Consider the following 11,285-nt stretch of genomic DNA (forward strand, 5'->3'; position numbering starts at 1 on the left):
AGCCTGGTCTACAGAGTGAGTTCCAGGACAGCCAGGACTACACAGAGAAACCCTGTCTCAGAAAAAAATAAAGGAAACCTCTGTTCATGTTAGTATAAACTATATAGATGATAAAATGGCCGAGAAATTCCAACAAGTTGGACACCCCTGGAGGGGAAGCCAGGCCACCACCCCTGTGTAGCTATGTCAGGAATGTTGGGGCCAGGAGCTTCTGACCTGGGTCTGGGACCTTAGGGTCACTGAGCCTGTCCATCTAAGAGCCTGGGATACTGAAATTAACCCTCCCAAAAATCTGGAACAGTCCTTGTTGGAGTGGGGTTACAGAATTAGCAGAGGAAAATCCCGACACAATGCTGCACCCTACTGGCCGTTGTGAATCAGTGACAACACGGGCCTCACCATCCAGGAAACACCAAGTCTAAAGTCTAAAACACCTTCTAAAGTCAAGAAGTTCATTAGGTGTGGGTTCCCTAGTGCATGGGAAGGCATCTGGAAAGAAGTTTCCCAGCTCCAGAAGGAAAAGGGGTAGAGACTGTAGATGTCACATCACCTTGTACTTTAAGTGGATGCACTGGGGAAGGAAGGAAGCATGAGTTTGCTCAAGGCAAGCAGACAGAACTGAGATTTGACATAGATTCCCTCCTCCATGGCTGGGCCAGGTGTGGAGCAGCAGCCACCCTTTGGCTTCCGCCATCTTAACCACAGCCTCCTTCACAGCCTGTTCTCCCGGCTCTGAGGATGTGGCATCCTCTCACATCCTTACACAGCCTCTCCTCTTCTAAGACAACTAACCAGATGCCAAATAGAAGACAGCTCAGGCTGTGGTTAGCAGTGAGGCATAGTCCCAGTGCATGGGGCCCACACTGAGGTCAGGGGTTATCCCAGTGAAGGCAGAGGAAATTTTCAGTCCTGGAGAGGACAGGAACCATGGCTGCAGATAGAGAAAATCCTTAGCTTTCTGGCGGGCAACTGCTGAGGTTCTGCAGAGTTCCTACAGCCCAAAAGCCTCCCTGATCCTGCCCCCTCGGGGGATTCAGTGGGGGCCACTAAAAGTTGGATGTGGTGGGGGCAACATGGGCCTGCCTGAGAGAAGGAAGGAAACACGGTGAGATGGGCGTGAGGGCACAATGAGGGTCATAAAAACCTCAGAAGGGACATCACAAGCATGTGTGGACTGCACCAGAAAAGGCTAAAGTCAGGGTTGGAGACCAAGGTCAGAAGAAAGTACAAAGGCCGGGCACATGGTGCACGCCTTTAATCCCAGCACTTGGGAGGCAGAGACAGGTGGATTTCTGAGTTCGAGGCTAGCCTGGTCTACAGAGTGAGTTCCAGGACAGCCAGGGCTACACAGAGAAACCCTGTCTTGAAAAAAACAAACAAACAAAAAAGAAGGTACATAGGTCCTAAGTCCTGTGAACTCGACATGGGATGGTGAACCCTATTTCAAGGTCCTTAGATAACTCAGCATGCTACCAACCAATGAGGAAAAGCTAAGACAAATGGATTTCTTAAGGCCTATGGGCCACCACAAAGGAGTGTCTCCCTGCCTGGTGAGGGGTTCAGGTCAGAGGCAAACTAGATGCATGAAATGGGCCAGTGCCAGAAACAGTAGAGCCTATGGCACATCTTGGGGCTGTGTCCCTCCCAACCCAATGCACCCAGATTCCTGGCGTGGCCTCTAGGCTAACACCAAGACTCTCCACAGAGGACTCAGAGGCAGACCTAAAGGCCATAACACAGCAAACTGGACTTACCTCCTCATGCAGGCACCGAGGGCCTGGAGGCTAGCCATCTCTCTCTGCAGCTTCTTCTCCAGCCCCTCTGTGGCTCCCTTGGAAAGGGCCCCATGACTTGATGAGCCAGGAGGGCAAGGCTGAGTGTGAGGGACGACCTGAGACACTGAGGCAGGGGTGCTAGAAGCAGGACCTGCAGAGCATGGAGACACTGAGGCAGGGATGCTAGAAGCAGGACCTGGAGGGCATGGAAGCCTTGCTGAACTTCTTGCCCCTTGGGGCAGGTAGGCAGGTAGGCAGCTGGTTTCAGGAAGAGCCTCCCTGTCCCTAACACAGGATGAGACAGCTATGGCCTGTGCTGTATGTCATTCAGGGAGCACCATCTATTGTCACCACCCCCATTGTCTGGGCAATGCTCTCCAGACAGGAAACTGAATGGGGCCCTGTTGCTCCTAGGCCAAGGGTCATCCAACAGGCGTGACACCCACTGCCCAGCCCTACCTTGGGGCTGGCTCTCAATGTGGGTCCCCAGGTTTGGATTCGGCAGCTCCCAGCTGGGGCTCCATGGTAGCGTCTCACCATCCTGGAAGCAGGTGCTGAGGAGAAGGGGCTCGGTCTGCATATCCACCAAGTCCTGGTGAGTTTCCCTGCCCTCTTTAGACATTAAAGTTCTGAGGTAAGAGGGAGGAACGAGTGTGGGGGTGGCAGGTGTCGTGCTGGGGCGCAGGTGCAGCACATCGGAGGCCAGGTCATCAGCTGTGTCAGGAGACGTCGGCTTATGCAGCTTGGTGGTTAGGATGTCAACACGCTGCTTGAGGACCTCAGCCATGGTCTCCAGTGCCTGCAGCCGGGCTTGCTTGTACTAGAAGTGCAGGAGGCCCCATGGGCCCAGATGCTCAGTGTTCTGGGGATCCAGGTAGATGCACAGCCCCACCCCCATCCCGGGCAGGACCTGGCACTTCATGGGGTCAGGGGAGGAAGCAGTAGATGGTAGCAGAGGGGCACCACTCACGCCTTCCGGGGGGCGTCCAGTATCCTGGGTCTCAGCGCGGTTCCATGGTTTGTTCAAACATAGACAGAAGCTGTAGGGAAAGGAGAGTGACTAGGCCCCAGCCCCAGCAGCATGAGAGAGTGGTTGGGTGCCAGCCCCAGCAACATGGTGTTGAGCAGTGTGTACAAAGTACACAAGTGAAGCAAGGAGAGGCAATGCGCACATCTGTGACAGAGTCAGTGTTGACCACAGACCAGACGTCAGGGCTGGGACATCATATAGCAGACCACACATGGCTCAGTAGAACGAGGACAGAGTGTAGGCATGGCATGGAAAAAGGCTAGCAGAAATGGCAGAAGCTGCAGTTCTGGACAAGTCCTCAAATACCAAACACCAAATTACCACATGTTCCAGTATGGGTAAAAGTATTAGATATGAACAGATGTCTGCATAGCATCCTCACAGCAACCGACAAGGCAAAACAGAGGATGGAGCAGCAACACGAGGCCCACCCACACAGTGGGATGCTTCTCATATGTAAGCACAGAGAGAATGGTACCTGCTACCCCAGGGGTGAGCCTCAGAGACATCCAGTGACAAGGACACATGTGACAGCATTCCACATCCCTGAGTTCATCTGAGCCATCTGATCCAGACAGACAGACAATGCAGGGACTGACAGGGGCTTCCGGCTTGGTGTTAAGGGGAACAGAGGATCCATTTGGGAAGAGAAGACTCTGAGGGAAGATGGTGGGGATGACTGCACAGTACTTGGAACTGAGGCCATGCATTAGGCCAGGCATTGGGGTGTATGTCTGCAATCTCAGCACCCAGGAAGCTGAAGTCAGAGCACTGTTAATGTAAAACTACACAGTGAGACCCTTGCATTAAAAATAGAGCAAATTCCTGCTGTATGGCTGCATGCCCTAAGTCCCACCTAGCATTTGGGAAGCAGAGGCAGGTATATCTCTGTGAGTTCTAGGCCAGCTATGATCTTGTTTCCAAACAAACAACAATAAAAACCTATTCCAACCAACAAAAATGAAGCTAGGTGCTGGCATCGGCCTGAGAAGACCAGCTTCTTAGGAAGCTGAGTCAGGAAGATCACAAGTTTAATGTCTGCCTGGGCAACTTAGTGAGACTGTCTCAAAATAAAAGGCTGGTTTTTGTTTGTTTTGCTTTTGGTTTTAAGGCTAGAAAGTGGGCAAACACCTTTAATACTAGTACTCAGGAGACACAGGCAGATAGATCTTTGGAAGTTTGAAACCAGGCAGGGCATAGTAAGATCCTATCCATAAATAAATACATGTCAAAACCAAAAGCTAGGGATGTAGCTCAACGGTAGAGGGCTTACCTAACACACATGAAGCTCTGACTGTGTTCAAACCCAACACAAAAGACAAGAGGCGAGAGTGTGAGACACCAGTGGGGAGAAGCTGACCAACTGGCCTCTAGCTGGAGTTATTCTCACCACCCTTAATAAAATATACTGTAAAACACCAAAAATTTAGAAAGGATGTTGAATATGTTCTATCATACAGAAATGATAAATGTTTGGAGACGGATGCATTTAAATGAATTTAAATATCATGCAATGTGTGCGTGTATCAAACACCACATGCACCCCATCTATCCATATGTACAATTTTTATGTTTTTATGTATCAGCTCAGCAAAAACTTAAAACAAAATCCAGATGGATCGAGGATTTAAAAAATGGTTATCGTTGTAAATGTTATGTGCATTTTAGCATAGTTTTAAAAAGTGGAAATAAAAAAAGGGCCAGGATTCAGTGAAGGGAGAGAGGTCTACAGTTTTCCACAGTGATGGGACACCCTGTCCAACACTATAGGGAGCTAGAAGAGCCAGGACTACTCATGGGTGTGGAACTGACTGGACCTGAGTCCTTCTGTTTGGAGCTAGAAGTTCCCAGATACAGGAACTAGGGCTGCCCTTCAGACATGACATGAAACCTCAGGCTACAGTCAGGTACCAACTATGCAAGGAAGGAAGGGGGTTAGGGGAAGGAGTCAGAAGGAAGGAGGAGGGAGAGAGGAGAGGGCTAATGGGATATATAGAGGGGCAGGAACAAGCACCAAGGAGGTTAGTTCAAGTTCTTCCCCATGCCAATACCAAAAATATATTCAGAAATGTCCCCAGTGAGCCTAAGGCAGAACATTTCGGGAAGCAACATTTTGAGAGGATCTGCCAATCCCAGCTTTGTGCCTCCTCCTTTCTCTACTGGCCATGAGTACCTTAGCAGGGGAGCAGTATGAAGCCAAGTCAGGGAGTGGCTGGCAAGACCAAAAGGTGGGGGAGGGAGGAGATGTCCTGTTCTGGTGGTAAGGGGAGGGGATGAGAGGGAAGAAAGGAGGAAGAAAAGAAGGGCATGTGAAGGAATCAGAGCCCACACATTGCTGGGGGGGTGGAAGGTGGAGAAGCCACAGTGGCGAAGAGCATGCAAATTCTTCAAAGAATTCCATAGAGACAGCGCACACGAACACCACACATCCCCCTTGGAGTGGGGCTCTGTGTTCCCCTTGCTGGGCCTGATGTGATGAAAGCACGTGGGGCAGGAGGTAATGGATTAGGAACTAGACACCTAGGTCGAGTTCTTTCCCTGGTACTCAGGGCCAATCATAATGCCAAATGTTGAAATCCCCAAAGAGTAAATTCCTCGAAGTCTAAAAACCCTGATCCTGAAGTATTAAAATTCTGAATGTTGAAACCAAAACCCTGAAAGCTGATGTTTTGAAAACTTCAGATCCCAGGAAAAAGGCCTGCGTGAGAGGGTGGCAAGCCGGGCTCTGTGGCTGGGACCCACCTGCCACCTGCTCTCTGCATAGCCTCAGCCCCTGCAAATGGAAGGAAGAATACCTAGAAACCTGGGGACATAGTCATGCCTGCAAGGGGCTCTCCAGAGACAGTATGCCATCCTCAGAGACCCACAGAGGGTCCCCAAGAAGTGAGGCCCTCGCAGAAAAAGAGCAGCCTCTCACCATGACTGTAAACTTCAAAACACAGGCCAAGCACACAGGACAGCATCACACCTCCACTGAAATCAGCAAGCCAATGGCCCCAATGACACACCCTCACTCAAACAACCAAGGTGAATATTTTGTCAGAATCAATGTTTGAGATCAATCCTGGCCTATACAAAGTGATGTTCTCACTTCAGCGAAATCGTGTCTCTTCCCTGTAAGCACTGGGGTGCCGTGACCAGTAGAAAACAATGACCCCAAGGAGCCACGTCGTCATGGGCAATGTCAGAGAACCCCAAGTTTTAATCTTCCCCCCTCCACTCTGAGCTCCTGTGTTTCGGCCCAGGAAGGGTATCCTTGCCTCCCCACCCACCTGTCTGGAGCCTCTTGGTCCCCAAGCACCATGCCAGATGTCACTTTGCTCCACTTCCGCAGTGGTGATCCCAGACTCCCAGGGGCTTCTGTGCCCTAAAGCAGAGAGGACACATAAGACCCACAGCCACATTTCAGTCCAGAGCTGGACTCCAGCCCCCACCAAGGGCTTCAAGCTAGACTCTCAGAGCATTTCAAAGAATTAGGGGTGAAGAGGCAAATGGGTCCCTATAGCCCTGTCTACCTGTGCAGTGTGCAGGAGCTCCCCCACCAAAACCCAAAGAGAAACCAAGTTCAGCTAGGGACATTCCCCAACATTGTCACCACCCCAGCCAGGGACAAAGGCGCCCCATGCTATCATCTTTGCCCTAGCATGGTCTCTGTCTCAGGTAAATGCCTGCAAGCTGCCTAGAACCAATGCCATGTCTACCTCTGGCCTCAGTGGCACCCAGATCCCACCTATGGGATCTTCTTCATGTCACCCACCCAGCACATACCCCAGACTGCATGGGAACAAAGGTGACGATGCCAGGGCTCCTCTGGGAGACCACAGGGACGGCCTTGCCAAGGACAGCCTCTCGTTGCTTCCGGTATACCTCCTGCAGCCTCTGATTCCGCAGCTCCAGCGTGTGTGCAGCCAAGGCCTTCTGCTCCATGGCCTGCTGCCGTCGGACCTGAGCCTTCTGACGCATGAAGTCACGTAAGGACTCAGAGCTATGTTGCTGGCCCAGAGACCCCCGTGGCCTTGGACAGGATGTGTCCTGTTCCTTTGCTAGTTTGCTTTGCAGGAAGTCTTGGGCTGGCTCTGGCCAAGCTGCCTTGACTTTTGAGGGAGAAGGGACAGTACTTTTGCTCTTGCTGTAGGGATTAGACCTCTGCACAAAAGAATTACTCCAGGGGTCCTGAAAAGCAGAATGTGGCCTACTCATAGAGTGCCATGGACTGGGCTCAAAAACCTCCCAATCTTCACAAGCTGAATAAGCCTGGCCAGCCATGGCACTCCAGGGCCGCTGTGAGAAGGGGCTTGGCTTTTTAAGGGGGCTCCCAGACTTCTGGACAGAGATGTCCTGGCCCTGAGCTTCCCAGGCCCTCTGTGGGTAGGTGTGCCAAGCCAGGGCACTCCAGGGCTTCTGAGAGAAGGAACTTGGTTTTTCTGGGGTGCTTCCAGGCCTGAGGAAAGAGGTGTCTTGTCCCTGTCCTGTCCAGGTCCTCTGTGGACAAGACTCTTGCTCAGCCAAGGCTTTCTTCCAGTGTTGCTGGCTGTGCAAGTCCCCAGCTCTGTGCAAGGATGAGCTCTTCCCTTCTGTCAGAGTCCAAGCAGTCTTTGAGGAGCCCTGCATGTCCTGAGGGCTTTGGGGTCCCTGATGCCTCTTCCCTGCCAGGTTCTGTGGCTTTGGTTTCGATGGTGAGAGCTTCCTGGCCACTCTGGGGCTCTTGGTAAGCTCCAGACCAGCCTGGATTTGCTGGCGCAGGTCTTGCAGGGTCTCCATGGCACCTTGGATAGTTACTGACTGATCATGGAGAGCCGGGCTGGGTGTCTGCTTGGAAACCTGCTGGTCATTGTGGGCAGACGTGGGTTTACACAACCAGGTGTGGGCAGGTGAGGGCTCAACAGCGGTTGCTGCTTTCCTGTCAGAGCCTGCAAAGACAGGCAACGAAGGGCTGTTGGAGTCTGTGGGCTGGAGGAAAGAACAGACATGCTCCTCCATTCAGGGGACAGCATGGGGTGACTAGGGAAGCCCTGGCCTCAGCCCCACAAATCCCCCCTCAGCCTCAGTCCTCACGATCAGCACACAAAGGAGGACAGGAGCTGGTTTTGAGTGAGCTCCCTGTTCCATATGTATTAATGTAGTGCACATGGAGGGGTGATGGGTGTCTGCCACAGGAGTGGCCATTCCCATCTGCTCTCCTCACAAAAGACCAAAGCTGAGAAGAGCCTCTCTCTTCAGGTTTGTAAAGATAATTATACCCAAATTTCCATCTCTGAGGGACACCTCAAAAGAGGCTACCCAGCTACCACCCTCCCAGGCAGCAAAGAATGTCCTCTGTGCCCACCCACTAGTGCCACAGCAAAATAGACCAGGCCAAGGCTGAGGCATGAGGTACCTAGTTCCATGGCAGGGACCTTGCTCTGAAGCCGGGAGAGGGTAGGAGGGGGGCCAAGCAACCGCCTCACAAGGGCTTGTCCTTTCCGCCAGGCGTACACACCAGCCAACTCAGAATCTTAAATAGAAAACACACAGCAGGACCCATGGCTCTCAGACAGCTGGCAAGGGGTCATACCAATTCTGGAGACAGCTTGGCATACCCAGCAAGGACCCACAGGGAAACCCCTCATATCCAAACCTCTGTGGGAACAAAGCCAATTGTTTAGTCACTAGCCAGCATGGTGCATCTCAGTGTGACGATGAAGCCCCAGGATCCTGCTCAATAGAAGTGATATAAAACCTTGCCCCAACAGGTCTACCTGTAGGCCACTCAACACAAGCCCATGCACACAGCCTACACGTGACCAGGAATAAGGATAAGGTCACAGCCCCAGATGACACTTGTAGCTGGCCACTCAGTCACGGGCTTACACTGGGGCCACAACAGCCAGCAATGTCATGACCACACACCTTAGCAGAGAGATTAATGTGCCCTGAAGCTTGTTGGAGTCATAGCAGTGAGATCAGGATAAAAGACAAGTTTATACTGCCTAATGGTGAGCAGGACAGCCAAGCTTCCCTTAACACACACTGTCACGTGGTAAACATGATTGTTCAAGGTTTTACTTCATAATCTCAAATTGCATCCAATGCCGACACTGACTGGCCATCAAGACAACCCCAGTCACAAAGCCCCACAAAGACAGGAGGCAGGCCTTACACTTACACTCACATACTCATTCCCACATGTTCACAAGGTTCATTCTTACACACTCGCAAGCCATAATGCTCAGTTCCACACAGACTCACATACGCTCACAGGCTCACACGGGTTCCACCCTCTATAAAGGCCTGTGTAGAAGAGCTGTGAACTGACCAGGTGTGATGGCACACACCTTTAATCCCAGCACTCTGGAGGCAGAGGCAAATGGATCTCTGAGAGTTTGGGACCAGCTTGATCTACAAAGCGAGTCCAGGACAGCCAGGACTCTGTTACACAGAAACTCTGTCTTGAAAACCAAACCAAACCAAACCAAACCAAACCAAACAAGCTGTGAACTTACTGCAAACTATGGATGTGGCAGAGCATAGAATGTTCATCCTGCAGAGAAAATGTGGACGTCCCAGGGCGTTCCCATCATGCCTTTGCTTTCAAGTATATTCATGTATAGTTTATGCAATTCCTTCTAGAAGGCCACCTTGTAAGGCAAACACTCTGCCCCATCCACAGTGCAGAGTAAGTTCACAGCGTTCACACAGGCTACCACAATGCTTACACAGATTCACACATTCATGTGTTTGTACACACTCACACATTCACCCAGGCTCATATGTATCTACACACTCACAGGCTCCCACACAGGCCCACACATATATTTACATACAATCATTCACATTAGCACACATGCTTGCATATTCGCATGCTCACAGATATGACCTCTAATACATGAGGATACACTCAAATGCATGCAGGCAACCATATACACATGCTTGGTACACTCACATGGGAACACACGCACATCCACACACAGGTTCTCACCCAAACATGATCACAGGCACAGACTGTGACCATGTGTCCAGTCAGTTCTGCAAAACTGAGATTACGCTGTGTGCTTCAAGTCACTCTACCCACCCCTGCTCCAGGCAACAACCACCCAGGCTGGGATCATCCATGTAGACTAAGCTAGGACTTGCCCTGTGCCCTATGGGCAACACATCACAGGTCAGACTTTCCAGAGCACTGACCCCTGTGGGCAGGCTACCTGAGTCAAGTCCTTCTCCTCCCTCCTCCTTCCTCCCTCCCCTCTCCCCGACCTAACAGTTGTGAATCAAATAGCAATCCACCATAGTTTAGAAAATTTAGCCATTGGGGACTAGAGAGATTGCTCAATGGTTAAAACGCACTGGCTGCTCTTCCAGAGTCCCAGCTTTGATCCCAGCATCCACAGCAGCTCACAATGCCTTTAACTGCAGCCCCCAAGAATTTGACAGTCTCTTCTGGCCTCCTCAGGCATCAGGCATGCAAGAGGTGCATCTACATGTATGTAGGCAGAATACATATACATAAAACTTAAAAATAAATATTTTTTAAATTTTAAAACAATTTAAAAAATAGTTAAATCATGACATTTGTAAAACATTCACCTATCCAGGCCAAAGAAAAACAAAGCCCTATGCTGCATAGTCTGAAGAAACTCTGCTGGGTGAACTGCTCCAAGCCACCCCAATGTTCCAGGCCTTAACCTCCTTTCCTGGGAAGAAGATGGGGAGCATCCAGCCAGGCCCTCTGTGGAGACAGGCCGTGCTTTCTCTGGACCCCAGCTGCTCCCTCTATTTTATTGTTTGGTTGGTTGGTTTTGGGGTTTAGGTTTTTTGTTTGTTTTTTAAGACAGGATTTCTGTGTAGTCCTAGCTGTCCTAGAACTCACTCTGTAGACTAAGCTGGCCTCAAACTCAGAGATCTGCCTTCCTCTGCCTCCCAAGTGTTGGGATCAAAGGTGTGAACCACCACTGCCAGGCTTGAGCCCCAACTTCTTTTTTTTTTTTTTTTTTTTCGAGACAGGGTTTCTCTGTGTAGTCTTGACTGTCCTGGAACTCACTCTGTAGACCAGGCTGGCCTGGAACTCAGAAATCCACTTGTCTCTACCTTCCAGAGCCCCAGCTTCTTAAACTGTAAGTCTTGATCCCATATGGGAACACACAACAAGCTGGAATCAATAGAAACTCAAATGTTGCATGAAGATGTCTGTCCCTGCTCACCCATGTTACATCATGAAGATTCACAGCTGCCTTAGTTCTGGACACACAGCAGACACACTGTACACACCATCATGCCACACAACTCCAACACACCTCAAACACCGCAGCTAGACTCAAGATCAGTGCATTTTGTGACCTGCCATGATTTTACTACACGCAACAAGTTTCCTGCTTTTATAGAGACATGCTGGTTTTGTTATTTAAAAAAACAAATTTTCGCTGGGTGGTGGTGGTGCATGCCTTTAATCCCAGCACTTGGGAGGCACAGGCAGGTGGATTTCTGAGTTCGAGGCCAGCCTGGTC

General features: G+C 50.7%; 1 protein-coding gene across 5 annotated transcripts in view; it reads right to left on the bottom strand.

Annotated features, from left to right (window-relative positions):
* Window positions 1-11,285, bottom strand: part of Ccdc187 (coiled-coil domain containing 187) — a 21,913-nt gene that overhangs the window by 2,048 nt on the left and 8,580 nt on the right. Inside the window, exons 5-10 of one of the 5 annotated variants that reach the window (XM_031369409.1) lie at window positions 8,183-8,299; window positions 6,574-7,715; window positions 6,078-6,172; window positions 2,746-2,815; window positions 2,235-2,595; window positions 1,755-1,926 (exon numbers count right to left, since the gene is read on the bottom strand). In XM_031369409.1, coding sequence (XP_031225269.1) covers window positions 1,755-1,926; window positions 2,235-2,595; window positions 2,746-2,815; window positions 6,078-6,172; window positions 6,574-7,715; window positions 8,183-8,299 — 1,957 coding nt within the window. Of the gene's footprint in view, window positions 1-1,754; window positions 1,972-2,234; window positions 2,596-2,745; window positions 2,816-6,077; window positions 6,173-6,573; window positions 7,716-8,182; window positions 8,300-11,285 lie in introns of all 5 variants that reach the window. The other 4 variants (XM_031369408.1, XM_031369407.1, XM_031369410.1 and 1 more) reach the window with 4 other exon arrangements.

This window comes from Mastomys coucha, unplaced genomic scaffold, assembly GCF_008632895.1.
Source record: "Mastomys coucha isolate ucsf_1 unplaced genomic scaffold, UCSF_Mcou_1 pScaffold15, whole genome shotgun sequence".
Lineage (NCBI taxonomy): Eukaryota > Metazoa > Chordata > Mammalia > Rodentia > Muridae > Mastomys > Mastomys coucha.